Raw genomic sequence first — 22,876 nt, 5'->3', positions numbered from 1 at the left:
TTTTAAATTTACACTGTAGTCTAAAATGATTCTTTGACAGTTTCATCAATTTATATAATACCTCCTAGTCATATTTACCTTCCACTTTCTCTTATCCCCTTCCCCTCATCCCTACTTCTGAGACAGCCTCCCTCTACAAGCCAGGCAGACCTCCAACTGGCCATCTTCCTGATTCAGCTCCCTGAGTTCAGGGATTACAGGTATAACCTATATGTACACCTATATATACACATGGCATCCTGTATACTTTACTAGACAAGTTTATTGAAGTATATTAACCCAGAGTAAATCCACCCTTTTGAAAGAATACACAGCTGTATAACTATGAGCACAATTAAGGCATGGACTGTTTCCACCTCCCACAGAAGCTCCCAGGTGCCCCCACAGTCCACTCCTCCCCTCAACCCGCACCCCAGTCCCTCAAAACCAAAATGCCGCAACTTCTGTCTTCCTGGTTTTCTCTTTTCTTGAACATAGAGGGATATTTTAGACTTTTACATTTAATTTTTACACTTATCCTCCCCGCTCCAGTGTGTGTGTGTGTGTATGTGTGTGTGTGTGTGTGTGTGTGTGTAGTATGTGTGTGTAGTACAGTATGTGTACGTGTGTGTAGTGTGTATGTATATATACACTAGTGGTGGTCAGTTCTCTCCTTCCACCACTGAGTTCTGCATTGAACTCAGGCTTTCCAACTTGGCTGCAGGTACTTTTAGCCACTGAGCCATCTCACCAGCCTTTTAAATACACAGTCACATCTCTCATGGCATTCATAATGAAACCCACGTTCTACTGCTGCCCTTTCAGCCCCTTCAGCTTTACCAGGCCTCACTCCTCCATCCCCGTGCTCCAGCCTCATTCGTGTGGCCTCTGCTGATTCCTGTCTCAGGGTTTTTGCATTTGGGCTTGCTTTCTTATCCCTTCTCTCCCTAACGATTTCCCATTATTCAACCCCAATTTCCTTCATGGGGGACACACACCACTCTAGGAAGTAAGCTAATTGTCCTTATTTATTCACTGTGTCCCTTCCCTAACGCTGTCACATCCTGATGACAGAAGTTTGTCCATCCTCTTGAGCTCATGGGAGAGAAGAAAGTGCCAAAAAGCAGCTGGTCCTTCACTGATATTTGTAAAAGTAAACATCCGCGTGTCAACAGTAGAGTAGTGAGGCCCATTGATGGCTGCAGGTCTAAGGAAACATCCAAAGAAGAAACGGCCATAGAGCTTCACATGGGGTGGGCAGTGCAGAAGGGATGGCTTAGAACTAAGTTCTCCCTTCTGTCATTCCACTACCTGTCCCCAGATGCCCCCCACTGATGGGGGCTGGTGTTCTGTGAAGGAATGTGAAGTTACGTCAGGAGCTCTTGTCCCTGCCCTCCAGTGTCCTCAGGCTAGTCGACCTCCTAAGCCATGGGTTCCCAGGCTTGTTTATACCTGCCCTGGCGGGAGCTCCACACACAGCATGTCAGGCTGACAAGCGTACCTCCTCTCTGTGTAAATTCACTCAGGGACTCCAGAAGTTGTCTTGCCTTTGTCTTCTTGTCAGCACTGGTCCTTCTGGCAACCCCGACAGTGTGCAACACATCTCCACATCCTCGGGGCAGAGAACAAGTGGACCAACAGGTGTGTGTGTCCACAAATCCCGGATATCCCAGTTTTTCTCTCCTTAGCACAAGGGACTTGAAAGGTTAAGTTTGCTATATTTGTTATGTCAGCTGGAAATGGCCATGGGAGGAAGAAGAGACCCCTCCCCTTCCTGGGAAAGCGTCTGTTTTGCTGAATAGCAGGATTTAAATTATGATCTTAAGACTGAACCAGAAACTTAACAGATCAGTCCAGGTCCCACAAGTTACATGCAGAATGCTGAGACCTTGAGAAATTAGGGAACTTGCCAGGGCCACAGGGACTTGAGTGTTTTGACTCTTAGTCCAGATTTCTTTCTGCCACTGAGATTTTCTTCAGTTTGTCCTCTGTCCCTTTCCTCTCTTTCAGAGGTCAGTAGTTTGAGTCACCGAACACTGAGTCTTTCCTCATTTCTCATGTCTTCCAGATGCCCATTCCCTCCCTGACACTCTCAGCTTCCTCCAGGGCTTCTGACCCCTTGGCCCCGTTGCTAGGGGCCCATGTAGGTAGGTGCCCTGGCTCACGTCCACCTTGTAGATTCCTCCTGTCCATAAGTACCCCAGGGAATGGCATGTACTCCTAAGATCCTACCAGACCCCTTCTCTAAGCTAAAGAAGTTCCTCTCAAACTCGTTGCTCAGCATTTCCAGAAACTGACGCTAAAGAACCCAAGACGCCAGCTCATGGCTTGACCTGGTTCCTCTCCTGAGCCTTGGCGCTTCCTGAAACGCTCCTTTCCAACCTGCTGGTTTGGTATAAGCTCCACCACAGACTCACCCCAGAAGGATGTTCTCAGCCCTAAGTCCCACCAGACACTAGTCTTCCTGCAAGAATCTCTTCTCTTTACCTCTGTACCTAATGATCAGGAGAACCTACAAGCCAGTCTTACTCCTCCTTTCCAGTCACTTGTCATATTCCCTGAAGTCCCCAACCTTGTCATATACTAAACTGTCTACTACACGAGGGTCCATCCACGCTCAGGCCTTGATTTTATGCTTTACCTAGTACTCATTCTTAGGCCTTTTTGCAAGCTCTTCCCTTCTGTGGGATGTACGCTATAAGGGACAGAAGGGACAGAAGCCCAGTTCATACGTCGTGATAGCAACTCAGTGGAAGAAGTACTTGCAAAGGAGGATGTGAAGGGCCCCGAGTTCAATCCTCAGCACCACATTAAAACAACAACGAAAAGCTAGTTGTCAAGTCACTTAGAAGAAAAGGCAGGGCCTGATTTGTTCTCTCAACTTCCTAGATTGCAGTAGGACCATCAGACGTCTCTTCTCCCTGATCCCCGTCTCCCAAACTCTCATAGCCCCCATCTGCCTCCCTCTAAGCAAGCTTCTCTCTGTAGTGGACAACAGAGATGTGCAAACCTGGCCTCAGACAGCTCCAGGTTCCCACCGTCTTTGCTCCCCACTGGGTACAACTGAACAGCTTCCTTTTCATACACATCCCAGAGAAAGCCCTGGCTTAAGTCACATGCCCACCCCAGGGTCACTACCCTTGGGAAAGCCGGAGTCACTTCTATATCTGAGCAGCAGTGACAACCAGTTCCACCACTGGCCTGCAGCCAGTAAGAGGTATCTACTGAGCTTTCATTTCTCCAATCAGCCCCATCCCAATTCAACCTAGGCTCCCACCCAAATTAAACTTGCCCTTGCTGCCTCTCACCACCTTCATGTCTCTGGTTATCTCCTGTGATGAAGCCAGGTCTCAAAATAGGGACTGGAGCCTTCTGCAATTAGCCCAAGATCTGTTCCAAAGGTGTGACTCAAAAACAGAACAAAACAACAACAAAAACTCAAGTCTGTTATTACTAAGCTCACATGGAGACTGCTTGATGTCCTGGAGATGTACCCTGTTCACCACTGAATCTCTAAGCACGCAAAGCTGTATCTAGCATATAACAGGAAGTAGGTAAGTACTGGATATGTGAATGGCTAAATGGTTTGAACAGAATAGAGGAGACAAGTCCTTGAAGTTCCAGTAAGCGCGTACACAGCTTTCTTTCCCACTTCAGAGAGGAAAAGAAATGGGAAGGTGGAGGTGTTCCTCCCCGCTCCTCCACACACTCTCAGTTCTTAGAGGTCCCATCAGAAGCAGGAAGCATGGTGTGGCCCCGTCCAGCACAAGCTGTGCATCGTAGGGAACTGGGGGTCGGTGGGGGACAGGGTGCTCTGCTCCTTCCCTCATCTCCTCCTTTCTGTGCCTTTAATTTCTGCTTCCATTGAGCCCCCCACACCTCCAGCTTTGCAAGGAACCTAAGCCTTCCCATGTTAGCCAAGAGAAGGCAAAGAATCAGGCCCTCCTCGGGCCCCACCCCTCTGCCTCACTCCTCACTTTCATCTCCTCTCTTCCAAGGCTGATGCAGGAGGTAAGCAGGTCTCCATTCATGACCCTACTGTGTTTGTTCCTCAGATGCATACACCTAACTCCTACTACAGTTTGGCTTTTCTCCCACCACACCACTGAGAATGTTCTTGTTCAAGTCACCGACTTGCTACACTCAATGACACTTGCCAGCCTTCACTGTCTCCTACACTGGGAATACCTGACCCATCCTCAATGGTCCCTGCCTTTATTTTCATGATGTTGTTCTGCCTTGGGGTCCCTTTTCCTTTCCATCTCAGGCCGTTCTTTTGAAGTTATTATTCGGGGATCTCTCTGTGAGGATGCGCCTTTCTGCCCAGCTCACTTGGCCTGCTGAGGTAATCAACTTCCACAGCACTCACTGCTTACACTGCCGTCTTTCTCTCCCTACACGTTCCCTCTTTCTTCCTCTTAGCTGAGGGAATAAACATCCATCAGAGACCCCAACCAGGAATCCTGGACACATTCTTGTCAATATTGTCAAAAATTGCTCTCTTCCTCAATCCACCTTTCAACCAATCTTCAGGCAAGTTTAATCACTTCATTGCCCAAATATGCATTCTTCTTGCCCCTCCTCCGCCTGCTCCCCCTCCCCCATCTGCCCCACCCCAGCTGCTTTAACTTAGTTCCAAATGGTTTCCTGCCTGGATTGTACAAGTGACTTTCCGTCTGCTCTCCCAGACTCGAATGCACTGACCCTGCCACCCATTTCCTTTTGGTGGCAGTTTGGTATCTTCAGAATAAAATCAAGTTGTTATCACAGCACATTAGATCTTCCATGACTCGGTGTCTGCCTCACCTCTCCTCCCTCGTTTTCTAACATTTCTTTCACAGACTGCCCCAGTCAGAGAGAGAGAGAGTTACCCGTATCCCTAGCATCTTCTGGGTGACATATCCAGCCTCTGTACATTCTGGTCCTCTGTTGGCTTTCCCTTTTCCCACCAGGCTAACTACCACTTGTTCTGAAGTTGTGTCCCACGGGCCATTTTATTCAGATGACTTCCCTGATCTCCCTGCCTGAGAAGCCACCCCCTGTTTTCACATAGCACACTGCACACACAGACATCAAGGAAGCCCTGGGTTCTTCAAGGCTAGGGACTAAGACTCTCTTCTCTATGTGCATGGCACCCTGGCCTCATGCCCGTAGTTGAGTTTGTGGCTGTATCTCCTTCCTGTCTTCCCACAGTCTTTGCTAAGCCACCTCCAGGAGTCAAAGCCAACGCTTTCAGAAGCAGCTCCTCTCTGCTGCCACGGGAGCATGGCTCACACCTCAAAGGCAGGGATAGAAAAGATAGGAGCTCTCAGGGTGGTTGCTAGGGAAAACTACTACTGGTGTCCAAGTCAACGTGATACAAGAGGACCACCAGCACTACTACATTTCAAAGAATAGCAGCACTATTGGGCCCATGCTAGTCTCTCAGTCACCAACCTTGGTCAAAACTGGTGACATCCAATTTATAGATGGATTTCAGACCCCAGATTCTAGTTCCCCATTGTCCATACTGGTGGTAGTCACCTATTAAGAACTAGTGTGGTATAGCAATGGAAGGGACAGGTTTGGAATTAAAAAAAATCAGTGTCTGAACGAGACTGTCACTAACTTACTAACTTGTATGACCTTGAACAAACTATTTAATGTCTCTGATCCTTGCCTCTTAGCTGTAGGACAGAAATGCTATTTCCTCATGAACTGCTGTGAAACCACAAATGAAGATAACAGATTGAATATCCATAGCCACTAAAAGCGTTCAATATTATTCTGACTTAAGCAAAGTAACGAGGCATATTCCTCGTTATGAAAAACGTGCATTATTAAGAAAAAATGCACATTATTTCTTTTTGTTCTTCTCTTCAGTCAGTATTCTGTGAGCAGTTTCTTTGTATCAGTTTTTTAGTGCCTGTGGGAATGAGGAATCATCTTGGTGAAGAAGGGACACCCAGACTACTAAGGAACAAACACATTAACATCTAATTAATTTACAATGTGTGGTATGCATGTGGGGGTCGAAGATGACCCTGAGCCACTTTACAGGGAAGTATTCTTATAACATTCTTTCTCCGGTTCCTCCTCTCTTTCATCCTTTTCTTTTTAGACAGAATCTTGCTCTATTGCTCTAAACACTCCTATGGAAACCCAGCTGATCCCACAAAGTGGTCCTTGTGTTCCTCTGAGCTTATATGTTCGTGTATGCTACCTCTCCTGACTTACAGGTAACAAGCTTCTATAGAAAACCTATCTGTGATCTAAGACAAACCTAGAAGTCAGGGTAAATCCTTGGCCATGGAGTCTTATTCTTGTATATCATCCTCCAGTTTCCATTTTGCTTGCTTCTCAGACAGTTGACAAAGCAAGGGGCAAATTCTATTAGTCTTGCAGGATTTTATTTTACCTTAATTTTTTTGGTGCTATGAAAAGCACAATATTTTTCCTCTTCTCTGTGAAGAATATTAGAACTAAAGACAGCTCAGCAGATAAAAGCTGTGGGTGGCAGGTACTCCCACTCTCCCTCCTGTATTTCCAGCTTCCAGGTTTCTCTTTGCATTTACTGTTGCCTTAGAGCTAGAAAAGACACTAGAGAAATTTCACAGTGAAAGCCATCCACCAGGTAAGAGACAAACCACCCAGGGCCAAGAAGGGCTAAATGGTCTGCCCAGAGTCAACCAGCGAATGAGTAAAGATTACAACACAAGTCCCTATCCCTATTCCCTGGCTCTTTGGCATATGAACCCAGACACGTTCCTGCACATGCATCCATTCATGGTGAATGTCTAGGTTGTCTCCACTTTTGAACATCCTAGAAGCTACCACTTCTCTCTGGTTCTTTCTCCTACCAGTGACATCATGTTTCACACTAGCAGGACTTTTTGGTTTGGGAACCATTTTCCATGAAAAGTTCAGCTAGACATGTTTTTGTCAGAATGCTTCTCAGTACTATGACTTTGCTGGCTGGCAGGATTTATGGTCTAGATTCTATTGTATAGTTATGTGACCCTTAAAAGACTTTCATGGGTATTGCATACCCTCTCAGGATAGAACCATAATGGATGCTTTTATCTGTAGTATTGAAGGGAAAGAAAGGGAGAGGGGTAAAGAGAGTCAGAGAGACAGAGAGAGAGAGAGAGAGAGAGAGAGAGAGAGAGATTGGGCTGCACTCTCAGTTTCATAGCCCATTAATGGACTTGGGCTCACTTGATCCAAGTCTTTCAAGAAGCTGCGCTCACAAGCAGGAGCAGGGGTGCCCGTCTGTACCCTGGGTTCAGTGCTCTTTCCCACTCTGTAATATTACCCCAGTCTCTTGGGCTGAAGCAGCTGCGCCATAAAGAAATGTCACCTCAGTTCTGACGACATGATGTGTTATGTAACTGGTGCTGCAGAGTAGGCAAGGGGAAGAGGCCTTGAGCAGAGCGTGAACCACTGTCCCTCATCTATGGTTCAGAGGTCAGCCAAGTCCATACTTCCAAGAGAACTGCATAGGGGAAATAAACACCCGCTAATCAATCAAAGGAATAAAAACGGAACTAACCTTTGTATAATGATTTTTATGTTCCTGGCACAGTTATAAGTCTTTCCTATGTTAACTCATTTCATTCTTGCGCCAACTTTGAATAGTTGCTTTGATTGTCAGCCCTGTCTCATAGGCAAGAGGTAACACACACATCTACACAATAGAATCTAGACTTGACATGTTTTAAGGTCAGCAGCCTGGCTGCAGAGTAATGTTCTCAACATCTCTCCACTCCAGAGAAGCATGCCAACTGGTTTCACTAAGTGAGAAGCCATCTGTTTGCCCAGGCCAGTCAGGTTACCACTGTTTCTCCTCTTGCCCCATGTACAAACTGCTGATTGTTCAACAATGTCCTTTCCACCAGGGCTAGGTGGCATAATGAGAAAAATGTGATAAAATACAAATGGGATATAAGTTTAAACCAATTCCTACAATATAGTCAATCTGAGCATGTTAAGACCTTCTGTAATGCAATCAACAAACATGCACCTGATTTTAAGCCCATGCAGTTTTGTGCATGAGCACACATACATATATGCTTTTTTTTTCTTCAGAATTAAAAGTTGTTCTTTTCTAGTGTCAGCTTTGGAGGGTAACCCTGCCCAAATGATTTTCAGCATGAAACCATATCCTATCGCAGGCTTGCTGGTTGCCTTTCAGATTAAGATGGATTCCAGAGGTTCTCAACCTGTGGGCTTCAACCCCTTTGGTAATCCTCTATTTCTAAAAATGTTTATATTATGATTCATGACAGTAGTAAAATTACACTTATCAAGTAGCAATGAAAATAACTGTAGAGCTGGTGGGGGGGAGGGTCACCTCAACATGAGGACCTGTATTATAGGGTCACAGCATTAGGAAGGTTGAGAAGCCCTGGTCTAACTGAACACAGGCTGGCATACAGGGAAATCAAGTGCCCACACCCACATTAATGCATTCACATAAGTACATGTCAGGAAAGTAGGCCCTACTCTGCTCAGATCTCCAGAGTTAACTGACGTAGTGTAGGATAAGCAGCTGAAAACAACCAGTGATATCGGCCTAACTCTAACAGACATGGCCTCCTAAGATGCACAAGAGAATCTTGGCACCCCAGGCATCAAAAGAAGCAAGCCAGTTCCTGAGCACGGAACCGGCTTCCCAAACATGGGGGAAGAAATGCTGGATTCCTATTCAGCCTTCTCAGTCTGCATAAAAGCTTCACCTACTTAATCCAATGACCACAGACCTTTCCACAAGTACACAGGTTCCATCTCAGAATCCACTGAGGTTCAAGAATTGCACAGCCAATTTTTGATGAGATCTGGTGGATTGCTGGCTGTCCTCCTGGTACTCACACCTCAGTGAACAGCAAGAAGGGAGAGAGCACCATCCGTCATCGAGGGAGGATTCCTCTGCTGCTACTGGGTCTGACACTCTGTTCGCACTCACACTGTCTCCGGTGAGCAAGGTACATCTACTTGAATAAATGTGGAGACAGAAGTGGGGAGGGAGGGCAGCCGACAAAGTGACTACAGAAACAGCAAGCCCACCATCTTGAAGAGCAGCTCTCAGTGGGCTGCTACTGTCACCGAGAGATCTTTGGACAAGGGTAGGAAATGCCCTTTCAGATGGCTCTATTTGCACAAAGTAATGGTTGCAAGTTGTCACCTCCCCCCTCTGTTAATGCCTGTCACTCACTAGATGCTGAAAGCACCACAGGCCTGAAGCCAAACAAATGGTCTTGACACCCAGTTATAAAGTCAAGGTCGGCTGGGAGGAAGCCACCATCATTTTGGCAGACAATGACCTTTCAAAACCGCCACCTTCCCTGACAGAGTGGTATGCTAAAGCCTCAGTTGTAAGGGCTGGGATGTTTGTATGAACAGCGATATCTTCAATAGGCAAATCCTTAAATTTCTTAAAAAATTGCACTCCAGAAATGAATGTTCCATTTCATTCTGCCTATACAGGTATAGACTTCTAGGTAGCAAGCCAAGCCTTTTTGCAAACTTTAACCTCTACTTACTGAAAAACAAAACAAAAACCTAATGCTCTAGAGAATGTGGGGTAAATACCCCAGCAAACATTGCACCTCGAGTCAAGGCAAATTATAATGTTCAGAGCAACTCCAGCGGTCATTTTACAGTGCCACGTCCAAGCATCTGTCACCCAGTGTTCAGAACTGGGAGGTCAGTTAAAGTGACACTATTGATTCTATGCATCATAAAATATAATTCTAAGACATTTCTTTGCAAGGGTTCAAAAATCCAATAAAACTTATACTCGCCTTAAAATTTTTATTAGTCTGTGTAAAAGCATCCCTAATTACTGAAACAATGATGAGGGTATATCCCACGTGAGGTCACAGGCCCCAAACACAAGCAAAGTGCCACGCAGAGGAAAGGAGCCACCCCTACTCATAGGACGTGTGAAGCTGCACTTGCACTACTTCAATCACCACCGTTCGTGTCTTGGAACTTAAATGTTGTATATTGCATGACAGAGACCTTCCAGACACTAATCCACAAATGCACACGAGAGAGAGAGAGAGAGAGAGAGAGAGAGAGAGAGAGAGAGAGAGAGAGAGAGAGAGAGAATATGAAGGTAAAGGCGGTGCCAGCAAGATAGCTCAGAGGATAAAGGCACTTTGTCACAAGGCTGGCAATTTGAGTTTGATCTCCGAACCCATGCAAAGGTAGAAGGAAGAACAGACTCCATGGAGTTGTCCTTTACACACACACACACACACACACACCCCAAAAGATTTTAAACACTTGAGAATTAGGCTTCTGAAAATTGATGCAAACTCCCCCTTATTGCATTGTGCAGAAAAATTCCAAAGGTTTGAGTGTGTAACGGCCCTGGGCTGATGAGGGTAATAACGCCCTGTTCTAGGCAGTGTCTCTGCCTGCCAGTCCCTAACGGCTTCACTAGCTGCTACAGGCATATTCTGATTCCTCCTCATAAGCAGCACCGCAACCTGGACGAGGACACAAGCCGACTGAAGCAGCTCCTTGCCTTCTGAAAACGCTGATGACAAAGGATCTGATAACATTCGGATAGCAATATTCCTCCTCTCAACCCAAAGGAAGGGGCTGTGCTACTAGGCCCAATCCCTGGCTCCTCACAGGGTGTCACCAACGGCAGACTCTCTAACCATCTAATTTCATCTGCCTAGGTGAAACAACACAGCATCTGAATTAACTTACACATATGGCCTGACGGGCTCGTCACCAATCATATTGCACAGGGAAACAGGAAATTGCTTTCTGCAAATGCTACCGAGGCTTTCTGGGCTGGCCCCACCCAGAAAGTACAATCTTCCCCGGCTACAAATGACTCTCACTCAAGTGGTGATCTCAAAACCCATCTCTGGAAGTGAGGACTCCAAAGAATCTGTCACCGGGATACAGTGACACCAACCTCACATTTTGTGGTTAATAAAACAAGTCCTGCATTCGGCTTGGCACAAGTCCCTGATCTGATTTATTTCAGGCTCAGCTCATAGGAAAAACTGCCATTCATGAATGCTTCAGGAGGGCAGGTCAGCTGGGTTTTTTGTGGCACAACTGGCGTGCTCACACCCATTTCTGGTGGACATTCTGATCAAACCTAGCCGATTTCCTAAAGAGATCTGGCACGTTTTGTTCTTAAAGGGAAACAAACAAACAAAAAAAAAATCAATTACAAAAAAAAAATCTCAGTTTTGACAGGCAGTTTTCACAGAAAAGGTGTTTGTGGGAATAGAGAAAGGAAGAAATGCAGGAAAAGAGAAAAATGTTCTGATTTCCGATTAAATAGAATCAAACATCGGACACTTCACCCCATCTTCCTCAGTGCAACCCAATATAAGTCAGACGCACAGGACTTTCCTCAGAATGTCTCCTCAGTCTTCCTTTAAGATTTCGTGCCCCAGGACTTAATCAGGAATTTCCATTCTAAAGTGGCACACGGATCTCCTCAGAGAGCTAAGCTTTCTTTGAATAAAAAAGGCAAGTTGCCCTTTTGGGGACTCGATACGTATTTTTAAACCTCTTATTAAATCAACCTAATTTATGAGGCATGTTCAGGAAGAGCAGGTAGCAAGCTGCTTTGGTGGATGCAAAGTTTCTTTGCCATCCCCTCCCACACCCCCAATTCCACCTCCTTTGCCCTCCTCCTGCCGAGGGTTTCCGAATGTCTTCGGGGCCTTTCCGAAGCCGCCGAAGCCGCTCGGCCCTCTCCGCTTGGACCCCGACTGTGCTCCGAACACTGTCGAGATCCTCCGAGCCCCGCTCCCAGGTCAGGCCGAGCGGAGCCGAACACCGCCGAGCCAAGCTCAGCCCCATCGACTTTTCCAGCCTCGGCTGGGCGCTGTCCACCACTTACAACGCCTGAAACCTCACCCTGGCTCAGGAGGCCGAGGCTTCTACCGGACTCCCGGCCTGCCACAGTGGATTACAGACTTGTGAAGTTTCGAAACCTGCCCCTAAGGAGAAAGAGGTGGCGCGGTTTGCATTTCCCGACACGCGAGGGCTCCAGGCAGATGCAACATGCACCTTGTTGCAAAGAGCAATTCCCCAGGCCCCGCCTCCCCATCCATTTGGACTGCACAAGCCCCAGAGAAACCCCAGGCCAAATTACTGGTGGCTCAGAAGGGTGAGGCTAGCCGAAGGGGCCTGTGAGAAGAAAGCCCCCGGGAGCTCTCGAACGCAAATAAGAACATGCCAAGCAGATGGGAGAAACTGTCTCCTAGTCGCTGCTCCCTACCATCATGGCGCCGCCTGGAACTCGCTTGTCATGCCTGTTACACATGCAAGAATTTTTGCTTCTTGGTTTTGAAACCACAAGCACGATTTGTCTCCCACCCACCTTCCCTCGAAAGGGGCTTTTATTTTCCATTGTTTTCCTACGGGATGCAATTACTTCGGCTATTCTGTCAAGTTGAAAAATAATCATTTTTGTTTACAGCACAGCAACCTCTAATTAGGAGCTGTGTGTGCACGAAGGTGTCACAGCAAAGCGACATGGAATCCTCGCTAAACGGTCCTAACGAACTCCTCCGTCCCGAACTGACAGGCCAACGGAAACAGGGCCAGGAGGCCCGGAAGGCACGCACCCGTTCCCTGCCGGCCACCCCTCCCCAGGCAGAGCTGCCTGGAGGCTCACCGGGAACCGTGGAGTGGATGGGGCAAGAAGCAAGCCAGAGAGGAGGAAGGACGGGCGAGGCTCCTAAGTGGGGAAATGTGGAAAGGAAGGAATATCCCATTTTGTTTTAATTTTCAACCATCACTCAAATCCACCCCCAGTTAATTAGGAGGGGAAACTGATATCTAAGGCAGAAAGGGGGCGGTGGCAAGTAGGGCCTGAAATCCGCATTGAAGGTAGAATACAGAGTGTAAATACAACGATAAAGGCTACACAGTGACTGGAACCTGCGGGTGTCAGAAGAGCAAAGGCTGGAGGGCCAGGGAGGAGAGGGGCTGGAGGGCAGATGAAACTGGCTTTTAGCCCCACAGACCCTCCCACCTCTGCCTTGGATAAGGCTGTGTCTGTCACATCCGCTTGGAAACCCATCCTTTCTCCCCAGTGCACGCCCCCTCCCCTAACCCTTGCTCGCTTTGGGGGGGGGGGTCGTCTAAGCCACAGCCACCAGGAATTCAGCACCAAACTCGTGAACAGCAAACACTTGATCCTCCACCCCAATCTGCTAGGGCTGGGTCCCCTCCATGTTTTAGTCAAGTTCAAAATCACTGCCTCAAGAGAAGCAGGGGGAAGTGGGATTCGAGGGGTGGGGTGGAGGAGGAGGGGAAAGAAGATGAGGCAGAGACAGAAATGGAGGCAGTGAAACACGAAATACTCCACGAGCAAGAGTTATGATCATAAGCACGCCAATAGTGTGATGTTCTGATCAATATGGCGGACACTGTCATTCATACAACTAGAGGCGCTCTCATTCCCTCCCCGCAAACACCGACCCCAGGAGTTGGGGTGGGGGACCCAGAACCAACGTAGGGAGTGGGGGAGGGGAGGCAACCTCGGGTTTCTTCTGTGTGTGCGCGAATTAAAAACCAGGCCTGGAGAGCAAATATGGGTGAGCAAGATAATAAAAACGATATAAATTATTCTTAATAAAAGTACAAATCCCAATGACACAGGGACTTACTTCATCTGCTTCACAATGGTGCTTTTTCCTGATTCTCCAGCCCCTGTTGGGACACACAGAGGGGGGGAAACTGGTGAGTGTCAGCTCATGGAAATGGGAAGGGGGCTTCAAGGCATGCACAGGGTGGGCGCTCCTGGGCACAAGGTGTTGCCAACTCAGGGACCAGATTTCCCAGGGCGCAAGTCGGGTTGGGAACTGTGGCGGGGGTCGAGGGGCGGGGGTGGCTACCCAGGTCCTTACCCAGCAGGAGTAATTTCACGTCTTTGGCGGCGCTGATGCCATCTTCTTTGAGGTTTTTCTCAATCGCCTTGCTCCGCTCGAGGGCGGCTCTCTCCTCTGCGCTCAGCGTACATCCCATGGTGGCCCCTTCCCTGCCACAGCCCGCACGACTAGGCTGGCACGACTCCCCGGGTCGGCGCGCCCCCCACCCCCCCACAGAGCAGAGCCTGGGCTCAAAGGGGAGAAAATCACGATATCCTCTCCTTGGCTGGGAACAAAATTGTCGAAAGACCAGAATCCCCCCAAAAGGACAGCCTCTATTAAGATTCCAGCGGCGAAGATTAGCGGCGGCTGGCTGGGGTCTGGGGGTGTCGAGGTGAGGGTAGCCGGGGTCTGGGGCTCCGGAGCCGAGAGAGGAGGCGCCCGCGGGCCCGGGAGGCGCGGGTTGCAGGCACCGAGGCTAGTGCACGACCCAAAATAAATAAAATAGGAGTCGAGGCTGGATCCGCAGCCGGAGCCGGCGGAGGGTGGGGTGGGGGGCAGGGTGGGTCCTTCTGCCGCGGCTGCCGGAGGCGGAGGAGGAGGAGGCGGAGGCGGAGAAGGTGGAGGCGGCGGTGGCGCGGGGTGTGGAGGGAGTGAGTTAGGGGGTGCCGCTAGTGCATGTGCATCGCCGCTCCTCGGCCGTCGATGCGTCCGCGGCGCCTTCTCCGACCCCCGCGCGCGGGGCAGGGCTGGGCAGAGGGCCGGGCCGGGGGTGGGGGGTGCAGCTCTCTCTAGCGGGAGGCGGCGTCGCCGGGGCCCAGAACTCGCATCGCTCGGCGGAGCGGACAGGAGACGGGGAGAGCGCGAGGGAGCCGCGGCCAGCGGGGAGCGCGAGAAGAGGCGGGCAGGGAGGGCAGGGCACGCGCGCGCGCGCCGGGGCGGGCGGGGAGGGGGGGGGCGAGGCGAGCGCAGCTCTCGAGTGCGCCTGGTCCTGCGCAGCGCTCCGCCAGCCGCCCGCTGACGTCAGCAGGGCCGCGCGCCGGGGGCCCCGGGGACGGCGCGGGCGGGGGCGGCGCGCATGCCCGCGGGACGCGTCAGACAAGCGGGCGCGCGCGCGCGGCGCCGCCCACTCTCGGGTCCCCCTCCCCCCGCGGCTCCCGGAGCGTGCCGGGCTGGGGAGGGCGGGGCCTGGGGCCGGGCGCGCGCCTGCGCCCCACCCCGCCCCACCCCGGCGGGTCTCGCGCGCCCGGCCCGCCTCCTGTCAACCCCAGCGCGGCGGTCAGGTGGTCCCCAGCCCTGGGCCTGAGCCTCCAGCTTCCTGGTCCCTCGGGCTCTGGGTCGTGTCTCCGGCAGATCGCCTTACCGATTGTTCTCCTTCGCGGCTGGAGGTGTAGCCCCTAGTCGAGCTATGGTGCCTCCGCAGATGTGAGGAGGTAGTGGGTCAGGATAAACCCGCTCACTCCATAATAACGCGCTGGGGCTCAGTGACGGATTTGGGTCCGCATTTATTGAGCATCTAGTGTCTAGAGACTGGGCTAGTAGAGAGGAAAGTAGCAGGCAGAGAAGAGGCAAGGCCTGCTCCGCAGGAGTTTTTGCCTCCCTTAGCCAATGTGAGCCTTACCGCGAGATGCCCACAACCTCTGTCGCTAGAGATGGTTACCATCCTAGGATGGCTTGATGCCAAAGGCCCAGGGACAGTCTTTCATGAAAGCCTCTAGCAAATACTTGTTCCCTTAAATTTTTCTCTATATGATGAATCGATGGCCTCCCTTGGTTCTTGAATTCTTGTATCCCCAGAACATAATCCGGTAAAAATGAATTCTTCATAGGTTTGTGATAAGAGATTTTTTTTCTTCCTTTCATCTTAAAATAACAAACTACTAGAAGAAATACACCCTTCATATCTTCTCAGATAGTCAGAAACCAGGGTCAGTTATTCAGCAAACAGCGAACCCAGCACTGGGGAAAACAGTAGACAGTTGCCAAAGATCGGTCATGTTCTGGGTGGTCTCAGAGCCTGAAGACATTAATTCTTACTGCACAAAATAGTTTTACAATCAGTTCCACCAGTCAGCCCCAGGGGCCTTCCTAGATGGAGGAGCCAACAGGCAAGACTGCCCAGGATAAAGACAGGCAAGGGGCCAGTGGAAAACACTTTCTTTTTTCGTAACAGTTGGGCATTTCTGTGACTCTGAAAGTAAACTTGTTTGCTTCATTTCAGCAATGGAGAGAAAATCCTATTTTGGAAATGTCACTCAGCATAAAAATATATTTGCAAGGGGGAAAAGGGGCAATTAAGACCCACTCAGAAGAAAATATTTTTTCTCCTGCATGTTTTTTTTTCATAAGTTTGGTGTTTCCCAATGTATGTTTGTCTCATTCGACAAATGTCTGTGTCAAAAGTATATGTAATATAATTGGAATATTTAAATTTGAGTCATACCTACCTATTCTAGGAAACCGACAAAAAATTCTATAGATTTATTTTATACAGCACATAAATAATCCCTCCTCTATTTTCTTTCCTCTTTGTGTTGGGTGGGGAAACTATTAGAAGATGAATCTGGTTTGGCTTAAAAATCAAGTATCATTAAACTTGTCCTTCCAGATCGAAAACAGAGATCTCAGGTGCCCAATATTCTATAGACCTTGCTTCCTGCAGAGGTTGCTGGGGACAGTTGCCTAGATCTACTGTGAACCAGATTCAGAAAAAAATTTCACTGCCATTTGTACAAGACTGCATTTGATGGACCGAAGGTAAGGATCACCGTTTCACTCTGCCCTGGGACAGGGCGGTGGCGGTGGCGGTGGTGGTGGTGGTGGTGGCGGTGGTGGTGGTGGCGGTGGCAATACCCTAGTAAATATATTTAGTGTTCTTTCATATCAAGTGATTTTCAAGTGAAGGCCTTATGTTCCTGGTGGCATTCTGGTTGTGTATGGGAAGATGCAGCCATCCTTGACTTTTAAGTGCCTGGCCTTCCTCCTTGCTATCAGTCCTGATATGGCAGACGTATAAGCCTCTGTGTTTTGAGTTTTTCTTCGTTCCCCCAGTACTTGACCTACTGACTATGTATGTAAGATTATGTTCCAGCACTGTGGAGGTATTTCAGATTTGCCTACTCTGTTTTCCTCTTCTTCCTTCTTCTTCTTCCGTCTTCTTCTTCCTTCTTCTTCTTTTCTTCTTCTTCTTCTTCTTCTTCTTCTTCTTCTTCTTCTTCTTCTTCTTCTTCTTCTTCTTCTTCTTCTTCTTCCTCCTTCTCCTTCTCCTTTTCTCCTTCTCCTTCTCCTTCTCCTTCTCCTTCTTCTCCTCCTTTTCCCTCTTCTTCTCCTTTTTCTGGGTCACTTTGCATCATTATGGCTGAGTTCCATAAAAGACTAATAATAATTCACTTCATCTGTATAGTGCTTTACAGCTTACGGAGCACTTTTACAAAAATTCCCCCATGTGATCCTCCCACATAAACCTCAGTTAGGTACTAGTGTGGGAAGCATCATGGATGAGTGGAAAGAGCCTAGACCAGGAAGACAGATTGATAAGAGAAAACTTCTGAGATGTCCTACATTTGATTACAAAGGGCCAGGGGACATGAGAGAAGAGAAATGATATAGGATGTTATTTGGGTAGCAAGCTACAGGCTCCCAAAAGACCATTTTTCTGTTCTTGAATGTACATTAAAAAGCTTCATTCAATGCTGCTCTGACTGCCTAGGCACCAGTCTATGCCCCTTGCATCATTAACCAACCCAGAAGTCCTGCCTTTTTCTCTTTGATCTCCCATCACAAAGGCTTCATTGCTTCAGGTAAACCCACCCTTGTTATCAGTAGCCAGTGTAAACTCAGTGTACATAGTATGTATGCAGCAATGTTTTCCGTGTAAAGTACTCTGCCCTTTTAGATATGGGGAACTAGCTATTCACCCACTTTGGCGGTTGTAGAATTTCTCCCTAGCCTCTTCAATAGCTTCAATAAACCCCTTTATTTCAGAAAGTTCTTGCAAGGCCTTGGGCATTTTGGTTTAATAAGATGCAGTCTGGTATCCATTTTACAGATGAGCAAGCTGAGCCCTCACACAGGGGCATGAATAAATTATTAATGGTCAATAAACTTATTAATGAGTCAGCGAGTCTTTGCTGTTTTGCGAACTGTTGAAAACAGCACATTATATACATACATAAAGAATTCTCAGATCAGAAAGCCAAAATCTCAAACCCAGTCATATTTTGATTCCTCCAAAGGTATAAGTAATAAAAAAATCCTTTGACTATATTAAATTGCTACACAATTAATTCCTGTGGAAACGAAGAAATTAGAGTTCTAACATTAGGAGCTAGGATTCCTAGACCAAGGCCAGTTTCCCTTTGGTTTTGTTTTATATGATTCTCAGAATTATATTTTTTCTGATGAAATTTTTTTTATCAGAAAACAGTTCTCACCCCATCCTTAGTCAAATGTTCATCATGCTACACACACACTATGCATCATATTTTGGAAGCCACTTGGAATATCTTCCATAGTCCATGAGAGGAATGTCAGCAAAGGCTGCAGAAAGCTGCTCTGCTTCCAGAGAGTAGTGATCCCCAGCTCTCAGTTAACCAGCATGGTGGGCTTTGGGTAGATACTCACTTTCTTTTCTCTTTATCTATGTCTCTAAAAATGTCCCCAGTTGACATTTTTTCCCTGGCATGTTTTCGCACACGTCTCTCAGACCACTACCACCATGGCTCTCAAACATTATTATCTATAGAATTACCTGAGATGCTTTAAAGTTACATTTAAAAATTAAATTTAGAGTTCCACTTCTGGAATACACTCAGTAAACCTGAGGTGGAACCTGAGGATTGTCTTTTATAACCACATTTCTCGTATTTGTTGGGAAGCTTGCTGCTGGGATATAAGCTCATAGAAAGAAAACGGCTTCCACTGTGTATGAAAAGACCAAGAATGGTCCTTGTGCACTGGTTGTCATAATATTTGTTAAGTAAAGTCCCTGTGTGACAAGGGCTTCATCAGGTAATATATAGGAAAGCTCTTCCCACCTTTGACATTTGAGTTTTTTCCCTAAGACAAATTCTGCCACTTGATTATTTTAGAAAATGTTTGAGATTCAGTGAAAGTTATGTCATCAAGTAAAGTTCTATGACATGAATGATGCTGATTTTGAACCTACGAGTGGGAGATTTACTGACCAACAGGCACTTGTGAGAGGGGATATACCTAATATTTTTGACATCCCCATCAGAAAAATTCTTGGCAAACTTCTGTGTCTTGTTTTCTAATTTTGTAGGGTTTATGAGAGATTAATTTTCTTATGTATAATTGTTAAGTGTAAGAGATAATGCAGGAAGAAATAGGATTTTTGTATACCTTTAAGAGAAAGGATTTGCATGAAGAAACAAGATAAATGTTTTTACATCATAGAACTGAGCTCTTAAGTTATGAAAATCCACTGTGTGTTAACTGCTGATGAGATTTTTTTTTAATATACTTTGATGGTTTGGATACTCCAAAGAGTACTATGTACTTTGTGATTTTTAAATGTTTAATTGTTATTTAATTATTCTTATTATTTAATTATCTTAATTATTTTATTTAAATTATTTAATTATTAAATCAAGTAACTTAAATCATTAATAATTTAGGATAGCAAGGGAATGCCACAAGGATGCCTTTAGAGTGTTGGAAGGGGCAAGGAACTCTGCTTTTTATGCAAGCAAGACTGACCAAGAGCTGAGCTTGGCATTGAAGTTTGTCCTTATGTGAATGCTTTACCTAATAGTCTTGAGTCTCTGTTGGACTTTTCCTGGGAAATCTTTCATCTGAAGCTATGATTCAGATTTGCTATGATGGCAATAACAACAAACTTTTCAACCCATCTTGGCTGAGGTTGACAGAAAGAATTCCCACATACACTATTTGTAAGGAGTTTATTTCCTATGTTCTTCAGGAGATGAGACTCTTCAGACACAAAGGATTCTTGCATTCTTCTCTTTCCTGTCTCTATGGAGCCTTTTCACACATTTTAGACATGATCTCATTTGTCTTCTGTAACCTTCAGGGACCAAAGCATCATTACCATATTGTTCTTTGCAAGTAGAACTTTGTGAAAGAATCCTTTTATGTGTATAACATGTTTTGCCTGTATGTATATACAGCGACCATGTGTGTGCCTGGTGCCACCAAAGTCAGAAGAGGACATCAGATTCATCTGGAACTTGAGTTACAGATGTTGTGTGCCACCATGTGGGTTCTGGGAAGTGAACCAATGTCCCGTGCAAGAGCAGTAAGTGCTCTTAACTACCGAGCCAACTCTCTAGTCTAGTAGTCTAGTCTAGTAGAACTGTTTTTGTTTGTTCCTGAAAAAATTAGGTAGATTTTTATCTGACCAGTTTGCCTACTCTGTACCGACTGGGACTGGAGGGAGTGAGGGGCTACCAATTAGCTGAAACTTATTAAGTGGATTGAAAGTGATTGTCTAGACTAAGCATATTTAATTTTGTTTGGGTACTCCAAAACATGTTTGGTTTGGGGTGTTCTACATGTTTGCCAAATACTAAGAACATGCAACCCACTGAGGCAGGGTGGTTTTTTTGTTTGTTTGTTTGTTTGTTTTTTTGTTTGTTTGTTTGTTTGTTTGTTTGGTTTGGTTTTTTTAGTTGACATTTAGACAAGTATCTCTTCCCCAGATGCTTATAAAATCTGGTCTGTATGGCAGAGAGGAACATTTTAATGAAATTCCTGTGTGTATGATGATACATGACTATAAGACTGAAAAAGAACAGTTCAGATAAACACAGTTTTAAAAGATCCCCATCCTCAAGGCGTTTGACTGTAATCATTTAGAACTTGAAGTCAAAAAGAATTTTTGTTGACTGTATCCTTAAGCTGTCCCTTCAGTCTGCTGACTTTCTCCCTGCTCACCGTAGATGTCAGAGAGAGATAGCAGAAGAAAGAATCCTGGGTTAGCTACATGAAGTATAAATGAAAGGCAGTACTGTTTTTTAATGACCAAGGAGAAGACATAGGAGTCTGAGCATGTGATGTAATAGCTTAATGATGATTCTGAAATGGGTGGGTCAATGTGCAATGACACGCTTTAGGAAGAAGCAGTAGTGGGATTGAGAGATGAGGGAGCCTGGAGCAGTGAACCAGAAAGGGCAGAGTTTCAGACTGGCCAACTTGACCATCCTTTCTTTGTGTCCATTATCTTTGCCTTTGTTTGAGAAGGGAGAGATGTCAATCATTTTCACTCAGGAAGAGATACAACTTTTGTGCCCCTCCCCCCGTCTGCTCTATTTGTACACTTGGCTTCATCCCTTCATAAATATTTCCCCTATAATCATCTTTGTTTTTGAAAACATGGGTTTAGCTAATGTTTATTGGGAGCTTACCATGTGCCAGGCCCTGTTAGATGCCTGGGATGCAACACATGTCGCTCCCTGCTGGGTTGGTACATGGGGTCCCTGAGCTTTGAACTGCAACAACCTCTCATGCATTGTTTGATTTGATCCTCATAACTTTTTTTTTACAGAGTTTTCATTTTATGCATCATGAAAAATTAAGATTAGAGATGTACAAGTGTCTTAGCTCAGATCACCCAGCTTATATATTACATGGATGGAATATATAAGCTCCTCCCGCACCCCATGATAGTGGCTTTTCTGCAGCATGCATATATATTTAAACTCAATATCTTCCTGTTTCTGATTTTCACGCACTTATATTACTGGTATGTGATACTATGTTACTATGTTTTCTTCCTTCCTTCTTTTCTCTCTCTCTCTCTCTCTCTCTCTCTCTCTCTCTCTCTCTCTTTCACTTTCCCTCCCTCCCTCCCTCCCTCCTTTCTTTCTTTCTTTCTTTCTTTCTTTCTTTCTTTCTTTCTTTCTTTCTTTCTTTCTTTCTTTCTTTCTTTCCTATCTTTCTATCTTTCTTTCTTTCCTATCTTTCTATCTTTCTTTCTCATTCATTCATTCATTCAATTTACACCCTGATCACAGCCCCCTCCTTCCTCCCTGTCCCACCCTGACAAATCCCTTTCCACATTACATCCTCTCCTTCTCCTTACAGAATAAGAACTTGCCCCTCCTAGGTACCAGCCTGCCCTGGGACATCTACACTAAGAACATCCTCTCCCACTGAGATCCAACCAGGCAGTCCAGTTAGGGGAAGGGGATCCAGAGGACAACAGAGTCAGAGACAGCCTCTCCTCCAAGTGTTAGGAGACCCACATGAAGACCAAGCTGTATATCAGCTACAAATGTGTAGGGAGCCTGAGTCCAGCCCCTGAATGCTCATTGGAAGATGGTTCAGACTCTGTGAACCTCCATAGATCTAAGTTAGTTGACTCTGTAGGTCATCTTGTGGTGTCCTTAAACCCTCTGACTTGCTCAATTTTATCCCCAATTCTACCACAAGACTCCCCGAGCTCTGCCTGATGTTTGGTGTGGGTCTCTTCATCTGTTTCCATCTGCTGCTGGTTGAAGACTCTCAGGAGACAGTTATGCTAAGTCCCTGTTTGCAAGCATAGCAGACTATCAATAATAATGTCAGGGGTTGGCTCTCTCCCATGGAATGGGACTCAAGTTGGAGCAGTCATTGGTTGGCTATTCCCTCAATCTCTGCTCCATCTTTATCACTGTCTATCTTGTAGGCAAGACAAATTTTGGGTTTTGTGGTAGGTTAATGTTCCCCCTTCCACTAGAAGTCCAACCTGGCCACAGGAGGTGATCACTTCAGTCTCCATATACCTTACTTGGAGGAATCTCAGCTAGGATGTAGACTGTAGGCTCCCAGATCCTTTCATGTTCCAGGTCTCCATGTAATCCCAAAGATGCCACCTACCAATTTCCATTCTCACTCCCACACCTCCCCATGCTTCCTCTCTCTACACTTGATCCTCATTCCCTATTCCCTCTCATCCTCTCTCCCACCTAGTTATTCTGTCCATTTACCTCCAAAGACCATTTTTCCCCTCTGAGTGAGATTTAGGAATCCTCCTTGGGCCCTCCTTATTACTTATTACTTAGCTTCTTTGGGTCTGTGGTTATTCTGTACTT

The 22,876-nt window shown here is 46.6% G+C and overlaps 1 protein-coding gene and 1 long non-coding RNA gene across 4 annotated transcripts in view; one reads left to right on the top strand and one right to left on the bottom strand.

Annotated features, from left to right (window-relative positions):
* Gnao1 (guanine nucleotide binding protein, alpha O) overlaps positions 1 to 15,160 on the bottom strand; it is a 159,236-nt gene extending 144,076 nt beyond the window's left edge. For 2 of the 3 annotated variants that reach the window (NM_010308.3, NM_001113384.1), the window contains exons 1-2: positions 13,860 to 14,475; positions 13,620 to 13,662 (exon numbers count right to left, since the gene is read on the bottom strand). In NM_010308.3, coding sequence (NP_034438.1) covers positions 13,620 to 13,662; positions 13,860 to 13,977 — 161 coding nt within the window. In that variant the 5' untranslated portion in view covers positions 13,978 to 14,475. Of the gene's footprint in view, positions 1 to 13,619; positions 13,663 to 13,859 lie in introns of all 3 variants that reach the window. The other variant, XM_011248311.3, reaches the window with a different exon arrangement.
* 4930488L21Rik (RIKEN cDNA 4930488L21 gene) lies at positions 11,758 to 13,619 on the top strand. Its single transcript, NR_026888.1, has one exon. It is a non-coding gene; the product is annotated as an RIKEN cDNA 4930488L21 gene (long non-coding RNA).
* Positions 15,161 to 22,876: the final 7,716 nt, after the last annotated feature.

Source organism: Mus musculus, chromosome 8 (assembly GCF_000001635.26).
Source record: "Mus musculus strain C57BL/6J chromosome 8, GRCm38.p6 C57BL/6J".
Classification (NCBI taxonomy): domain Eukaryota; kingdom Metazoa; phylum Chordata; class Mammalia; order Rodentia; family Muridae; genus Mus; species Mus musculus.
The sequence above is the reverse complement of the archived record's forward strand: the minus strand, read 5'-3'. Positions and strand labels throughout refer to the sequence as shown.